This window comes from Gymnoscopelus braueri, assembly GCF_963280865.1.
Source record: "Gymnoscopelus braueri genome assembly, chromosome: 10".
Taxonomy (NCBI): domain Eukaryota; kingdom Metazoa; phylum Chordata; class Actinopteri; order Myctophiformes; family Myctophidae; genus Gymnoscopelus; species Gymnoscopelus braueri.
Genome location: NC_137611.1, coordinates 36,612,017 through 36,628,885, shown reverse-complemented (window position 1 = coordinate 36,628,885; position 16,869 = coordinate 36,612,017). Strand labels below are relative to the sequence as shown.

The following is a 16,869-nucleotide window of genomic DNA, read 5'->3' as shown; positions in this document are numbered from 1 at the left end:
AACCTCAACCCTAATTTGACACAAACACTGTAAATGTCTGCCATCACTGTTATATGACTGGGTTGATGCACCAGAGACATAAATGTGGTTCAAACTATTTGAGACCATGACCATGTGTTTGGAGTTATAGCGATGTTCTCCAAGCTAGTAATGTTCGGCAATATAAAATTGTTAAAGAGGGTTGATGTTCTGGAGTCTCTTAATGTAGTAATGGCCATGTTGTGGCAGCAAATGCTTTGTCAAAGGCAGTGGTGGTGGGCAATGAAAATTGCTCTGTCAAATAGTTTAAGTACTGGAGTACATGCTACTTAAGTACAGTACTCGAGTAAATGTATTTCATTACTGTCCACTACTGTCAATGGCAAATAGCAATAGTACGCTGGTGGTGCTGAGAAGATGGTTGAGTGCAAACCTCCCTGTTCTGGAGGGAAGTTACAAAACGACTGTAGCTACCTGGTTGAACAGGGGTCTGTTAACCACATGAAGCCTGTAAGCATCCCTATTCTGGTCATGTCATATTAGGTGAACATTCTGCAAACATTGTCCGAAAATAGCCAATCTACAAGCTCACAAAGCATCACAGTTTTGCGATCTTGTAGATCGCAATTTTTGACAGAGATTTGGTGTAGAGGGGGAAAGTAGGGGACCAAGTTATTGAATAGTTAGATAAGAAATCCTCCCTTTTTAGAAACATCAAGTGTGACTCATCTCAAGAAAGTGCATACATAAATCACCCTTTCAACAGCACTTAGCCCTCACCCCGTAAAAAGCTTATACGTTGTTGTACAGTGTGTTGAGAAGAGTTTCCAGTTGTTTCCTGATTATTAGTCTCCATAGGGAATCTGAGATAGCCCAAAGACATTTGTAAATGTGCGTTTCAGATGTCCTGAGGAATTTAGGTCACATAAACACATGGCTTCTCATATCAGAAGGGAATGATTGCCTAAAAGACATTCAGTTGTACTTAGCCCAAGACGATAACAGCAGTCCAGAACTGTAAGCAGGCCTCATCTTTTAATCAAGCGGGAAAATGTGAGCAAGGGGAGGAGGATAGATCAGAGTTAGATCAGTGTTATTGTGACTGGTCTGTTTTAACAAAAGCTTCCCTGGCTTTTGATCAGGGTCTGCACGACAGCAAATGAGGTATGGTGTTCAGAGATGCAATATCAGTTGTCCCCATACAATGTAATGACTACACCGTGTGTATTTCTTAATGTGAAAAGTTATATTTATTTATCTGGAATAAAATACATTAACAAGATATTTTCACACAAGATGAGCATATAGTTTGTAGATGCTTTTACAAAGATTTAAAAAAGAATATTAAAATTAAAAAAAAAAAGAATGTACTGCTCAAAATAATTAAGGGAACGCTTTGATCCCTTAATTCTTTTGAGCAGTTTTTGTTAGCAGTATGTACACAGTTCATGAAAACTCAAAATAATTAACTGATCAAAGTGTTCCCTACATTTCTTTGAACAGTATATTTCAACATTGATTGTGTGCAATCCAAAAAAAGGCATGTGCCATTTTTCTTGTTAATCTTTCCTCTATTGTCTTCCTCTCTGTGAAAATCTGTCTTCTAGGTATTGTTTAAAGTAAACACAGCTGTACTACTTGTATTTGTTGATTGTCATTGAAGAAATAGCGTGTTTATGCCAAACTGGAATATCAAGTAGCTTGACAGATTGTATGGGGGTTGAGATGTTAGAGATAAGTTAGAGATTACTCGGAAACACAGATAATAGCACAGATAATCTATCACCTCGAGACCACTGGTGTAGCTACTGCTGATTGTATCTATTTTATATGGAAAAAGTGTTGGTCTCTTGAGATGCACCATGAGAATTAAATGACATCTCTATTCCTTGGTCATCATTCTGTGCTGTCCTTCCTCTTCTGTCAGCCCTTCTCCTCTCACCAAACCGCTTGGCTGCTTTCACCATGTGCTGCCGGAAGGATGAGCCCACAAAAGCGTAGAGGACTGGGTTGAGACAGCTATGGGTAAGGGCAAGGCTCTCTGTGATCTGAGCAGCCTGGTCCAGTGCCTTACTGTCCTCACAGTGAGTCACTAAGTTGTAGACAGAATCCATTGCTCGATAGATCTTCACTGTGTTATAAGGCAGCTGAGTGACAACAAACACCCCCACCACTATGAGCAGAACCCGCAGAGCTTTCCACTTCCTGCCCCTGCTCTCGGCAGGGAGACCCTTTAAGGCCTGGCCCACCTTCAAGTAACAGAACACCATGACCAGCAGAGGCAATAGGAAGCCCAGTAGCACCTCTGCTATCTCCAGGCAGGCTTTTACCTCCCGTGCAATGTGGCGTGGGTAGATGGCCAGACAGGCGCTCCTATCAACCGTCATCAATCTCACTTCAGAGAGCACCAGATCGGGAAGGCCCAGGACGCAAGCGATAACCCAGACAAGCAGACACACCTTCCAGCAGTGCTTCTTGGTGAAGACCCTCTGTAAGGGGCCCACCTTGGCTCCGGCCCCCCGCGCTCTGGCCGATGCGAGGTGGCGATCCATGCTGATGCAGGCCAGTAGCAGCATGCAGCAGGTGAAGTTGACCGTGTAGCAGGCGGAGACAACCTTACAAAGGGCCTCACCCAGTTCCCAGCCCCTCGCGGCGGCAGCGGCCCAAAAGGGCAGAGTGAGAAGCAGGAGAAGGTCGGCCACGGCAAGGTGGGTTAGGAAGACGTCCGTCATTGTCTTGAAGTGCTTGTGGTAGGTGTACACCGCCACCACCAAGGCGTTTCCGGCCAGCCCCACCACTAGACACACCGTGTACACTATGGGTAGGAAGAGGCCGCTGAATGATCGGATGTCGCCCTTCTCACACAGGGTGGCGTAGTCCTCGTAATTCAGACTCACGTTGTCATGGTAATAGTAGTAGTCTTCCTCCTCTGACACGTCCATTGTCATTATGAAACTGGCAAAGGAGGAAACAGATGGATTAACGGATTCTGATAAAGTGTTGCTTGTGCACAATGGTGGCGTTTTAGTTTGTGAGCAGGTTAGGATTTCATATTGAGAGTGAAGAAGCACTCAAGGCAGTGTTTCCTTTATTCAGCATTGGTGGGCACATCTAAAAGTGCCACCTCTGCTGGACAGACTGTGTAAAAACATAATAATTAAGCATAATCAGCCTTGAAACAAGCAGTCCACTGTTTAGACGTATAGCCCACCACCACCACCACTCTCACAGCAGTGATTATTTTAATAACAGCAGTACACTATTTCAAACATCTGGCAGTAATGAAACATGCACTATGAGCTGTAAGAACATCCTGACCTGACTTCCATAGGTAGAACAACATAGGTACAGTTTTTGATTGATTGAATACTTTATTTAGAAAGACATGGTAACAGTACATGGAAGTACAAATCACAATACAAGGTCCTCTAAACTGGATCGCTCATAAAAGCACTTGGCTTATTTAAAATGAGATCCCCGTGCACTCAAATCATGATGACATTTAAGACATAAATAAATAAATATGTACAATAGACAGTTTTAGGAGGAGAGGGGGTAGGTTAGGACTTTGACAGGGGCCAGTTTGGAATTGCAGCCTCCTGAAGGTGTATCTTTAGGGCAGTTTTGAAAGTGAGTAGGGTTTTACACTCCTTTACTCCTTTGGGTAGGGCATTCCACATTTTTGTTGTATAGTAGGGCCTGCCCTATACTGTACCCATGTTATTACCTATGTTTAACATATTATTTACACACACACACACACACACACACACACACACACACACACACACACACACACACACACACACACACACACACAAGAATGAAGTTATTCAGATCTCTAGCCTGATTTTTCTTCCCACATAAAAAATACAAAATGTGCTGGATACTTTGTCATGGCTGTCTTAAGACCATGGTTGACCAAATGTCAACAAATCTTCATGATTTTTTTTGGTTCCTGTTTATTTTAGAGACAACGCGAGGTAACAAAACGGAACTGAAGCACTTTCTGCACAAAACAAAATGTGGAAGGTTTGTTGTCACATTTAATGGAAATGTAAAATATAAAAGTTGTGTCTCAAGTCCATGGTAGTTTGGACTGGATGACATAGTGGTTATCTTTTAAATTAATTTACATCACAGAATAAATAAATAACCTTTTTGATAATGAAAGCATTGTGAATGAACCAGACATATATGCCATATGCAACATATTTCAGTTTGTTTGAACTGACTTGGAGTACCAAGTGAGTGCATCTACTGTAAGTGCATAAAGATTATTTTACGTGTCACTTAAAGCTGCACTATGTAACTTTCCTCGTCTTCTGCCCAGGATTTGAACCTAGTTTCCTGTGCAAGTGCTGACATTTTTACCATTGAGCTAATAGAGCCTGCCTGCTTGCTCAGGAGATAAATTTAATCTTGACCATCAGGTCAAATTTCGTGTCAGATCATGTGTCTAGGTGAGACATGACCTTTGACATTGATTGAATACTTTATTAACAGTATTAACAACAACAAAAAACACAGAAAGTACAGTTTAATACAAATACAATGCTAAAAGGATTGAACCCAAGAAAGCACTATGGCTAGTTTCCATTGGGGTCCTGTGTATTCAATTCATAGGAATATTTAGTGACAGACACAATCTAAATGTCTCAATTGAAGGGCAGGGAGACAGAATACAACCACCCCAATTATATAAGTTATGTTGTATTAACATACTTTACCATGCAGATTGGACAACATTACATTTTATCCATTAAAAAAAGTTACGTAGTGCTGCTTTAAGTTGTCAAAGTTCTCAAAAGTATACTAAATCGACTTTCAAAATAATGTACTGTAATTTTCGACACTTTCTAGCAACAATTAATTAAATTAATTAATTAATGTAATTATATTGCTCCTAGTGTAGTAAAGTAACTGCCTACAGTATATGACATCTGAGTGACCGACAACAAACAAGGACAAATAATGGCTAATAGTATTTGTCACAGGTATGGACTGCAAAGCACATCAAAATCCAACTTAATGTAGCTACTGTATATAGAAATCAGACTTACCTCCTCTGTGTTGTCATTTGTAAGAGAGTAGTATGGAGGGTAGTAGGTACGCTTCCAGCAGCTGCTTGAAATGTATTGGGCTGCATTCAGAAGGGGAGAATTCCTTTATGGGAAGGAAGGCTTAAGACAGGATGAGAGGGAAGAAAGAGAGGGTACAAAAGAAAGAGAGAGAGAGGGGGGGCGGGGGGGAGGGGAGACTAGAGAGGGAGAGGCACTCAACATTCCCAATTAGAGGCCCTCATAGTATTAGGCAAGTTGTTTACATCAGATAGTAACTTATGTTGTTTTGGCAACCGTGTTTACTTTAATGATGTGAAGTCCACACAGAGGAAATGCTTATCCTAACAGCTGACAACAGCTTGGGTGGGTGTGACTGTGTCACACAACTTAGCAGCAAGAAGAAAAGGGTGCTTTAAATCAGTGGTTCTCGACCTTTTCAGGCTGTGGCTCCCCAAAAAGAATCATATTTGAACTGGGGACCCCCCACCCTGATAAGCACTTGGAATTGTAGAAGTTGAAGCATTACATTTTGTTTGTATATACAAACAAAATGTAATGCTTCAACTCAAAATGTAATGCTTCAACTACAATAAATATATTTATCCACAGATAAATATTGTGAAAATAGCAGATCTACAAGCTCACAACGCCTTGCATTGCGAGGCGTTGTGAGCTTGTAGATTGGCTATTTTCACGATTTGCCTCTTTCTTATATTATTTGACAATTTGGCCAATGTTTGACCAGTTTTTATTATAGTTTGTTGATTACTTTTGATGCAGTAATGGTATTTTTTCTTTTCTTTCTTTTTTTTTTTTGTATTAAAAAGGTCACTCCACTGTCATCTGGGGACCCCCCCCCCCCGCCCAAAAAATCATGTGGGGACACCCCTGGGGGTCCCGACCCACAGGTTGAGAACCACTGCTTTAAATGGGCAAATGTAATGTGTGCTATATAATTAGACAGTCTGTCATTTGATAGAGCTCATTTAGAGTTGGGGTTATTCAAGCTGGTAACTCGCCCCCATTTCTATAAGCTAATTAACACAGTATGGCGTATAAAAAGGAACTGTAATTTTGCAGCAGTAAATCACACTTAAACAAAACAAATTAACAAATAAACAGATGTACACAGTATAACAAATATTCTAATCTACCAAAACACTTGGGGGAACATCATTCATTTGTAATTGCAATTTTGTACATTTACAAACGTTTTAATTTGATCAACACTCTTTCAAAGTAAATGTTTCTTCCAGAAAGTCTTCTGCTGCACCCAGTAATAGCACTGAATATAACTATGCATATTCCCCTTTTTCCCTCGTTCGACCTTTTTAGTTCCTCTTGAATCCACAAAAGTCAGACCAAAATACTTTTGGTTGTTGCTCATGCATAACCAATACAAAACAAAAAAGGTTTGATGTGTCAGCACAGAAAGATATTGAAAAGACTGAACCTTTCTAGGTAATTATTTCAAAACCTTTATTCAGTTAACCAAACACAAGTTAAATACAATTTAATGTACCATAGGATATTAATATTTAACACCTGAAAACGATGCTCTAAGAACATCATCCATATTCAATGCACTATCCATGCTCATATTACACCATTAAAAAAATATGGCTAACTGCTGCCACCTTGTGGTCATATTGTACAACAAAAGCAATAAATTGTATTAATATTTTTGTTTTACCACATTATTATATATATTATATATGTTAAGTTGTATTTTCTGTTCTTTTTTGCATTACAGTTACATTCGGAAACCATGCCCTATACTAAATAAACAGATACAAGTATAAACAGATAACATAACTAATCTTAATCACCCAATCATTGTGCTGTACACATTTGGTGCTGAAATGAAGTCAGATGACAAGCAAAATGATAACATCTTTAAACAACAGAGCAGCTTGTTTGCAGGGAAGAAGCTGTTATTGGCGGTGTGAGTCATGTTGGCTCATCTGTCTGTCCCCAGTTCACAAATCCTGGACCTTTTGTTAAAAACATACCAGATGTATATCAGTGAAATGCAGTGCAGAAATAAAGTGATTCCCAAATACATTCTGGGAACCTCTTGATATCCAAGAATTAGCTACAAGTAATAGTGATATGGTACAGTAGTAGGGTACTAATCAGTCAATCTGTGATATCCATGTATTACCAGCATTAGGGTTACGGTAAGGTGACAGACAGACAGACAGACAGACAGACAGACAGTCAGTCAGTGAGTGTGTGAAATATGAACTGTGTATACGAAAGATATATCCAATTTGTATATCTTATGTAGCAAAAGGGCCTCTCACCTGGTGTCGACCCAAACAAGTCACCTCTCCGTTCTATACTTCTGGGTCCAGCTGAAAGGGAAAACAAAGAAAAGAAAAATCTGTTTTTATTTCCATCAAATTTATTTTCTACCACTAGACCCACATGCATTATATCTGGCAAACTTCAAATTTAACATGTTATCTCATTTTTGGTCATAATCTTGCCGGTGGAAAGTCAGAGTTAATACATGGATTAACATGGATATTGGTTTAAAATGACGTAGGCCGGTGGAAGTGAATGAGGAACATTTTTCCATTGGTCTGTAAGTCCTTAACGACTACTGTCAGCATGGTGCTGAGCAAAGCACTTAACCCCCAAAATACTGCACTGGGATCGGTGGCAAACAGAAAGCTGCGGTTTAGTGGAAGCTCCCCAGACTGAATCTATGACAGCATGCATGTGATGCTGAAAGCGTGCATGCGTGCTCAGCAGAACACTGGCCGACATAAGTAGAGGGTTGAATAATAATAACAATGACCCTAACTATTGATGCTACCTCAGTGGGTGGCACTTTGTCTTTGGAGAAGGACAGCGCTCCCGGGCGCTGTTTTGGACGTCTGCGGGCGGGTGCGTTAAGCTCACGCTTAGCTCTTGAATCCTGATAGGGTGAGAGAGTATAATTCAGTCTACAAACAGGAGAACAGAGTGATCATACAGTAAAATATTAGCACTGCCGTGGGTGAACTACATTTGGTTTCACAGACCTACAGTACTGGGCTTTATGCCACATATTGTACATGCCTTACATTTGACCACATCAAGTCATTACTATGAACTATTACAACTTTAAACTGATGAATTGTTAAACTGTACACTCAAAACAAATAAACAAACTAAACTAAACACTCAAATCCTATATATTTAATTGGCCTGAGACCCCCAGGGGTCTATTCTTGGCTCCCTCCTTTTTTCCCTCTACACAAATTTGTGATGTGCTGCTGTTATCACCAAATGTTTGCCTATTTCTTGCCTATTATAGCCATGCAGAATAGGAAAGCTACAGTGTGGTTCATGTGGTTAAAATGGTTGAAATGTTGACAGTTATTTTCTTTTTGCGTCATCTTCAGCAGAGGTTCTCAACCTTTTCAGGCCGCGACCCCCCAAAATAATTATATTTGAACTGGGGACCACCCACCCTGATAAGCAGTTGGAATGTAGGAGTTGAGGCTTTCAATTTTCAATTCCACAAATAAATATTGTGAAAATAATCTACAAGCTCACAACTTCTCACTTTGCGAGAAAAATCATGGGACCCCCCTGGGGGTCCCGACCTACAGGTTGAGAACCACTGATCTTCAGAATGGAGAGGTAAAAATGGTTCTCTTCTTACCGAGTTGAAGACTCCACATGCCCCCGGTCTGAAACGACACGAGTTCATCTCCTTCATCCCCGTCTGGCTCCCTGTCTTCTGTTCTTCTTTTTCTGTAGTGACCTCCTTCTGTGTGGGAGCCTCGGCAGCCTCCTCCTCTTCCTAATATCAAAACTAGATTCAATCATGGATCTTTCAGCATAAAACACCAACCTCTAAAATAGTAGCATTGTTCAGGTTGTGTTTATTTTTAATCTAACCTTTATTTAACCAGGATAGTCCAACTGAGGTTAAGAATCTTTTTTTATGAGCCTTCGAGGGAGACCTGGCCAAGAAATTAGCCTATATTGTATGTTATTTAGGATTACAATCTCAAAATAAATGGCAGAAAGTTTCTTCCTCCTTAAGTTTCTCAAAAGTTGAACTGAAACATTATTTTTCACAACACTAAATCCTGAGTTCTTCTTACCAGGCTTATTTGCAGTGGTTTGTTAACCTTCGTCGGAGGCTCAGCCTCATTCTCTATCTCTGAGGCGGTGAGGGCTGTGATGAGCAGGGCAGCCTGCAGAACAAACAGGTGAAACGTCCTCCTCTCCATGGTTGGTGTGATGCTCTGATGAGCTGGGCTGTTCCAACTCCAGCCTTTATACACCCGCTGCTAGAAGCACTTCCATGTGGAGGAGACTGATGGGGGAACAAATAACAGGAGAAATACAAACTGTGTTTGTGTAAGTGTGTGTGTGTGTGGTGCGGGGGACACTGCCCCCCACATCACACACTTACACAAACACACACATACGCACACACAAACACGCACGCACGCACACACACACACACACACACACACACACACACACACACACACACACACACACACACACACACACACACACACACACACACACACACACGAGCAAAAGCAAACACTACTACCACCACCACACTTCGATCTCTGCATCAACAACAACTAAATTACAACATAGGTCCCTCTGGGTGACGCACAGCCCTGGTTATTTCCCTGGCTGGGATGGGAGTTCCTCCCTGTCAATTACATGTTCACATTAGACAGGTGCTGTAGGTTCCCGACTTCCTGGCTGAAAAAGACTTGTAAACATTTCAAAAGTTTGTAGAAAACAACTGGCACCAGCCTATACTGACTGACTACTACTTTTAATTATATATTGTTTTGTTTTACTTATATTGTCTGCAGATCATGTCACACTGTGTAACATTTCACTACATGTATGAGTGAGTGACTCATACATAATACATATACAGTATGCAGTGAAATGAATCTAAAGGGGGTTATATTGGAGTGGGCCCAGTGGGGTGAAGAAACATACACTAGGCCTGTACTTCACACACTAATACTCTAACAGCTTTAAAGTTACTTGGGGTTTATGAGAGGGGCTTGAAACTCAAATCCTGAGGATTTGTAGAGCTTAATTCTCATTCTAGAGGCTACACTACAGTGGTGGAAAACTGTTTTTGATGAAGCCTTACAATTCATGAGACATTTTTCAGTGTATATACTTACATTTGCAGATATGATTGATGGAGATGGAGAGACAGTGGTGGAACGTATACATTTCGGCCATTTGAAAATAGCAGATATTTACAAAATATTTTTAATACATTTTATCATTTGAAAAATAATGATGCATAACGAGTACCAATACTTTTGTACTTTTACTCAAGTAAATTTTGAATTCCAGACTTTTACTTAGAGCATTTCTACATTGCAGTATTGGTACTTTTACTTAAGTAAAAAATGTGAGTACTTTTTCCACCATCTCCTCGTGACCTTTCGCCATCACCACTTGAATAACTGTGCAGAGTCCACCGTCCAGTGATCGTAAACACAGATGATTTATTCATACTTCAGCCTTCTTAAAACAACTTAAATTAAACAGAAATGTCACTTTACTCTTGGAAACAGTTTGATTGCAATGATTGGCAGACGGCACCATGCAGGCAAGATGATGAACCTCCGTCCGGTGTTACACAGAAATACTGAGCCAACGAATTCTGTGACCACAGAGGTGGCTCTTTGTATACCTCTCTATGGTGGCTACTACGGCCAGTGTTGGAAAAAGTACTATTTTTTTTTTACTTAAGTAAAAGTATCGATACTGCAATGTAGAAATACTGTTACAAGTAAATGTCCAGAATTCAATATTTACTTGAGTAAAAGTACAAAAGTATTGGTATCAAAATGTACTTAAAGTACCAAAAGTAGAAAGTACTCTTTGTGTAGAATGTCACATTTCACAAGTTCACAATGTATACAAATCTGTTGAAAATAGCAGATCTACAAGCTTGTAGATCTGCTATTTTCAAATACAGTACTTGAGTAAATGTATTTACACCACTGGAAAACACGCACAACAACGACTGTCGACAATTAGTTAGTGTAATACCTGTGATGTATTTAAACATTTACTATAGTATGTTATGCTATAGCAAATTAAATATTCATGATTTTCCATTAAAATGTTAAATGCCGAACTTGGAAAAAAAAGGCAGTCTTTGGAGTCACAGAGTTCCATAGGTCACCAGTTTCGGTGTAAGCCGACATGCGCACGGTGCTGTGTGTACATCGGTACTTGACAACTTGTGGTACACATCAGTATAACCTACAGTAGATCCGCTAGAATAAGGGCCATACGAGATTTATGTTATTTTACGAGGTTCAGAATTATAAGTATTTCTTCTTTTAGCAGCCTCACAACCAGGTGTTTCTGATTATGATAATGATATAGATAATTAGGTGGAGGAATAGCAACACAATCAACAGGGACAAGCAGAGGTGAGTGACCGGTCTGGATCTATTTTTTTACTTTAAGTAAAAGTATCAATACCACAATGTAAAAATACTCTGTAACAAGTAAAAGCTCGGTATTCAAATTTACTTGAGAAGTTCTAAAGTATTGGCATCAAAATGTACTTAAGTACCAAAAGTAGAAAAGTAGCCTACTCATTATGCAGAATATGTCCCATTTCACAAGTTTTCAAATTTATGAAATGTATAAAATTCCTGTGAAAATAGCAGATCTACAAGCTCATAGCAGAATCTGCAAGCTCACAATCGGCTATTTTAATGGGTAAGATGGCTATATATTTTGTAGCCTAATAATAATCCAAATATACTAAGTAACTTAAGTTTTCTAATAATTGTAGTGGATTAAAAAGTACAATATTTGACTCTGAGATGTAGTGGATTAAAAGTATAAAATATTGGAAATACTCCACCTAAAAAAGCACGTACTTGAGTAAATGTACTTAGTTACTTTACAACACTGGATAATGTTAATTCATTTATCTTTGGACTGTCTAAATTGTATTAACTTTTTTAACGAGGATACTGCTTTATTATTGGGTGTTGCTGTTTAGTCAAAAAATATATCTCAGTTGTAAAGTTTTCACAATATTGTTTGTAGGCTTGTTTTTCTCAGAGTGTTTTGAATCTGGACATAAATTGCTCAATATAATTTTGAACACAACTAGCTACACAGTCAATGAGTCTAACAGTAACACTATAAATGCTCTTGTAGATGCCATTCCCAAAACCCTAAACTGAGGCCATATGCCATATATGCCACCACTCTTAAGAAGGAGACATTTAAAGTGTTTTAAATGGAGGAATGCAAATCCTTGTTGGTGTTGGCTGATTTCTTTGAGTGGCTTATCATTGTTGAAAGTATAACCTTCTATCTGACGCTTTAACTAGGCTATAACCCAAGAACAATGAAGTCAACACTCTCATGGACAGAATTAACTAGTCTGAGTGTTCAGTTATGTAAATAACAGCATCAGTTACTACAGAGGGGTATATAAAATAATATACATAATAAATGTAAACCTATGCCTACTGTCAAAAGATCTAGGACATATTACTTTCGAACTGTAGTCAGTAGATTTGCATATTGATAAATAATTCAAAACTTATTTTTTTTCCCTTGGTGCTAACATTTTTATCACCTGTTGTGATGTAGGGTCTGAATGGCACTATAGCCTACCCATTAAGAATGGTTGTGCCCTTGTTGTACATGGTGAATCTCATTTTTCTCTTTACAGGTGATAGGAGACAGTGGGTCGACTGGCCAGAGGGTTTGAATGAACAATAAACCTGAGACAGTGATGGGTCGGAAGCTGGATCTGACTGGACTTACTGACGATGAGGCCGAACATGTGCTGCAGGTGGTGCAGAGGGACATGAAGTTACGCAGGACAGAAGAGGAACGCCTCAGGTGAGTTCTGAACTTCTTGGTGAATCAATGCAATAGTCATTAGTCAGGCTCAGTGTTGTAGTGATTAGTGACGCCATGCAATACCATCGTTACCACAATGCCTTCTCCAGCTGTGTTTTGTTCAAATATCCTCACTGAATCCCTTCTGAATCATTAGTGTCAAAGAGCTCCAGTTTAATACATGTATAATCTTTTATGCAGATCACTACTTATTCATTACTCCTTCAAGGTGCCCGTTTACTATTCATGTCATCGTAAACTAAATATAATTGAGTGCATTCCTGTTTATACATGCGGAACAAACTCAGATAGTGTGGACTATTCCCTTGAGCATCAAGTCTGCCTCCTCTGGGTGACACCTAGATTCACTTGTTGTTGTCATTGTTTATATGGGTTGTAAAAGTGTGTTTATTTAGTTTCTCTACTCCCTCCCTCTCTTGTTTGTTTGTTTTTGTTTGTGACTCCTTTTCTCTTTCTTGGGGCTGTGCCCTGGACCAGTGTAATAGCTGAATGGGGGGCGCATTATAAATACAGAACCTATGAACCTATATGTTATACACTTGCCATATGCCTTTTGTGCCATAAGTGTTCTAGCATGCTCAGTTCGCATTCCAGGCATTGTTAGAAGTCGATGGAGATTTCCCATCCCACCCCTGCACTCTGCATGGCGTGTCCTCAGAACACTGGACAGGAAGTGACTGCCCTTTCCTGTTGTATTATGACTCACTTCCTCTCTAGACCTGCTGTACAGTATGTGGGGTCGTCAAAGCCGCAGTGGCATCCGAGGACTATGTACTGTATGTAACATGCACAGAGACAGGGACTCAAAACCATGATTGTGGTGGTATATGCATTATGCATTATGGGCGGCCATAGCTGAGTGGGTAGAGAGGCCGTCTGGGATTCGGAAGCTTGCTGGGTCACCCCCCGGGCCGCCCAGTCTATTTGTTCCTAAGCAAGACACTTAACCCCTAGTCTTTCAAGACAGACATGTTGGTTACCACAATTTTCAAATGCTTCTGCCTAACATTACTTGGAAAATCTGGAAATGAAAAATAAATAAAGCGGATGTTTACACCATTTCCCCACTTCTGTTTCACCTGTGCAGTCGCGTAAATAACTCCTGCTAGAAACCAAATTAAATTGAAGCCTAGCTAGCTGGCTGCTTAGCAGAAATTGAAAGATATTTTAAGATAATTTTTTTGTGAACACTGCGTCATGATTGATCATTTGTTTACCATATCCATTGCCTTATTTAGTCTCAAAGGCAAGGAGAAAATAGCCTTAGATTTGTGCAGCTACATTGGTGGCCATGTTTGACATGCTGTATTCCTTCAGCAGAACTGTACTGAACTGTCTCTCATACTTGCACTGATTGGTAAGGTAATGTCAGCCTTTGGAGTTATAATTTAAAAGCCTTTGAGGTGGAAAGATGTAAAGCAAACTTATAGGTAACATATGTGCCCTGGTCACACTGTTTTAGAAGAAACAAGAATTTAATAACGGTGTGGCCTCCCTGTTCTATCTTTAGTTTTCAATAGTAAATTACTATCTGTGTAGTTTGCACAGAAGCTGCACAAGTCACAATGTGCTGTTCTGTGGGGAAGCCGCACTATATGCTGGCCACTTTGTGTTTATGTCATAAGTAGTGTGATTATAGACTACATCTGGTTTTTGCCAAATAAAAAATAACCATCTTTATAAATACTAATAATTAGAGTATAGTACAAAAGAGCTTCACAAGAAGAATGTTGGTCTAACAACATCTTGTTTTACTTCCATGCATTTTCCAACTTTCACACTGCAGACCATCGTTACAACAAGCCTTAAGGCCCTGTTTTGGGGGAAAAGGCAAAGTGATCTGAGGCACTGTCAATGGATGGGACATGGTGATGGACTATTGGTATTTTCTAGAGTGGAGAAGGGTGGAATACCTGTTCGATTAAGCCCATTATATTGTCAGTGGGTGTAATGCAGGTGGATTCAATCATGGCCAGTCAAATGACTGCTTTTCATTACACTGCGTACTGGTAATTTTCCACAGTGTCATGATAGAAAATCCCATAATTCCTCCTAAGAGCAAACTGATGTCCTTGTGCGGGAGGTGCAGAGTCCTCAACAACAAATCTACAGCACCTCAAACAGACCGCCAAGGTGATGATGTAAAATTAGCTTTGGAAGAAATTACAATACGTCTGGCACTGGTCTTATGAGAAGCATTTCTCAATGTAAGAAATGGTTCAATGATGTCTGGCAATGAACCAAACAGAATCTGGCAGTACTGTATGTGTAATAATAATCTGTAGTTTAGTAATCAGTAAGCCTTCTAGGAAGGAGAAACCCATGGAAATACAGTATGCCTTCTAAATTCTTCATCAGGACTTTAAGTGGCTTTTTATGGCTGTGTGTGGACTTGTCTGATCAGAGTGAGAAAGGATAATTCCCACCTTTCCTGGCCTAAATAGGAGGAAGTAACTGTTCAGTGGGCAAGAATAACATGGTTATGTCATCATCCTCTATCACTGCACAGTGACTGTACACTGTCCTGCACAATGCATGAGTGGAGACATAGTAGCATTTCATCTCGTTTCATGTGCTAATGTCAGTGCTGCTTTACCTCACAAAATGTTATTCTGTCCACATCTGTCAGTTGCAGCATTTCCAAGAACTTTCCTGGAATTTGGGAATGTGGTTGAGATAACACTGACTAACGGACCTGACTACGCCCAAGATTAAATTAATTGCAGACAATTCCTTTGAGATATATAAGAGTGTTGTAGTGTGAAGGCTGGCTTGTGTCCTCCAACACCAGAATTCCCAAGGTAATTTGAAGACATAAAGGGCTGGATTTGCAAACTTTGTAATCACCCATTTGGGAGATGAGTATAATATTTTTGTTTTAATGTGCATAATGAATTATAGAGAAAGGCATCTGCCAAAATTCAAGTTGCATTTGTTTAAATTAATTTTGTTATTACAATCAGATAAGCCAAATGTTATTTGTCAATAAGGTGCCTTTTGTGAAGAATGCCCTTCCTTTGTTTAAGTTTTAAGTTTTGTACTGAAGTCATGCCGTGTGATATCATTTTGTTACTATTGTATATTCTGTTTGTGCGCCATACCATGTAATCATCGTCTTCTTGACTGAGACACATACAGTAAATACATGGAATGGAAAATAAAAATTATGGAATGGGTCATGAATGAAGGACTCACCTTCAAAGTGTTGTTCCATTCCTAGCTTCAGCACTTACGGTACCAGGTGACTTCAATTACGTCTGTGAGGGTTCAGGGGGGACATTGGGATTGGGCCATTATTTCTTTTCATGACCGAGGGCCAAGCCACCTAGAACAGTGGTTGTCTGTATGCCAACAAAGGTAGACATGCACTATGTCACAAAACTTAACAGTTTTGAAACTTAACAGTGCCCACATGCCTGGTGTGAACTGCTGTTGCAGACAAACTGTATGGACATCGTACACACCAGGAAGTGGTACTGAGATAATGATTTGTTGCATCCCTGGCTAGCTTATAACGTGAAAGCTGCTTAACTTGTACACCACATATGGCAATAATTCCTTCACAAAGTGCATAACCAGTAGCTTGCAATGCTATTGATAGCTAAAGATTGGACATGGAGGTCATGCCATATTGCTTTTAAACATGATTAACTTGTATGCAAGTCACGTTTGACTGGTGCCAAATTCTTGGGTGTGAATGAGCTGACTAATGACTAATGAATGAGATGGGGAACTGGGCAGGTGAAAATGAGGCATCAAAAGTGTAAATTTACCATATTGTCTTGCGGATTTTGGCAATGCCGGTTTGTGGTGGTGTGCTGTTTGTTTGACTTATGTTGGAGTGGTTGGTTGGCTCACTGAAAGCAAACTACAAATAAAATGCCTGCCAAGTGGGGTCAACCACGGTTTTACTTTCCTA

General features: G+C 39.8%; 3 protein-coding genes across 4 annotated transcripts in view; 1 reads left to right on the top strand and 2 right to left on the bottom strand.

The window, feature by feature from the left end:
- Positions 1 to 1,294: 1,294 nt before the first annotated feature.
- Positions 1,295 to 5,121, bottom strand: ackr4a (atypical chemokine receptor 4a). The gene is made up of 2 exons (XM_080440595.1): positions 5,043 to 5,121; positions 1,295 to 2,934 (listed from the first exon to the last, which is right to left on the bottom strand). Exons 1-2 carry the CDS (start codon positions 5,057 to 5,059, stop codon positions 1,806 to 1,808), a joined length of 1,146 nt encoding a protein of 381 aa, XP_080296721.1. The 5' UTR covers positions 5,060 to 5,121; the 3' UTR covers positions 1,295 to 1,805.
- A 1,386-nt stretch (positions 5,122 to 6,507) lies between these two features.
- Positions 6,508 to 9,323, bottom strand: LOC308093175 (uncharacterized protein). 2 transcript variants are annotated; one of them, XM_080439414.1, is made up of 5 exons: positions 9,149 to 9,323; positions 8,701 to 8,832; positions 7,867 to 7,968; positions 7,349 to 7,399; positions 6,508 to 7,036 (listed from the first exon to the last, which is right to left on the bottom strand). In XM_080439414.1, exons 1-4 carry the CDS (start codon positions 9,275 to 9,277, stop codon positions 7,382 to 7,384), a joined length of 381 nt encoding a protein of 126 aa, XP_080295540.1. In that variant the 5' UTR covers positions 9,278 to 9,323; the 3' UTR covers positions 6,508 to 7,036; positions 7,349 to 7,381. The 2 variants fall into 2 exon arrangements, with proteins under 2 accessions (XP_080295540.1, XP_080295539.1); XM_080439413.1 differs by having other exon boundaries at positions 8,701 to 8,841; positions 9,149 to 9,312.
- A 1,968-nt stretch (positions 9,324 to 11,291) lies between these two features.
- myripa (myosin VIIA and Rab interacting protein a) overlaps positions 11,292 to 16,869 on the top strand; it is a 37,147-nt gene continuing 31,569 nt past the window's right edge. Inside the window, exons 1-2 of the mRNA XM_080439879.1 lie at positions 11,292 to 11,488; positions 12,757 to 12,929. Coding sequence (XP_080296005.1) covers positions 12,796 to 12,929 — 134 coding nt within the window. The 5' untranslated portion in view covers positions 11,292 to 11,488; positions 12,757 to 12,795. The remainder of the gene's footprint in view (positions 11,489 to 12,756; positions 12,930 to 16,869) is intronic.

Coding starts and splice junctions, on each gene's coding strand:
- LOC308093175 (XM_080439413.1), bottom strand. CDS start 9,277: ATGGAGAGGAGGACGTTTCACCTGTTTGTTCTGCAGGCTGCCCTGCTC. Junction 8,842..9,148: donor AACCACTGCAAATAAGCCTG/GTAAGAAGAACT, acceptor TTTTGATATTAG/GAAGAGGAGGAGGCTGCCGA. Junction 7,969..8,700: donor CATGTGGAGTCTTCAACTCG/GTAAGAAGAGAA, acceptor TCACCCTATCAG/GATTCAAGAGCTAAGCGTGA.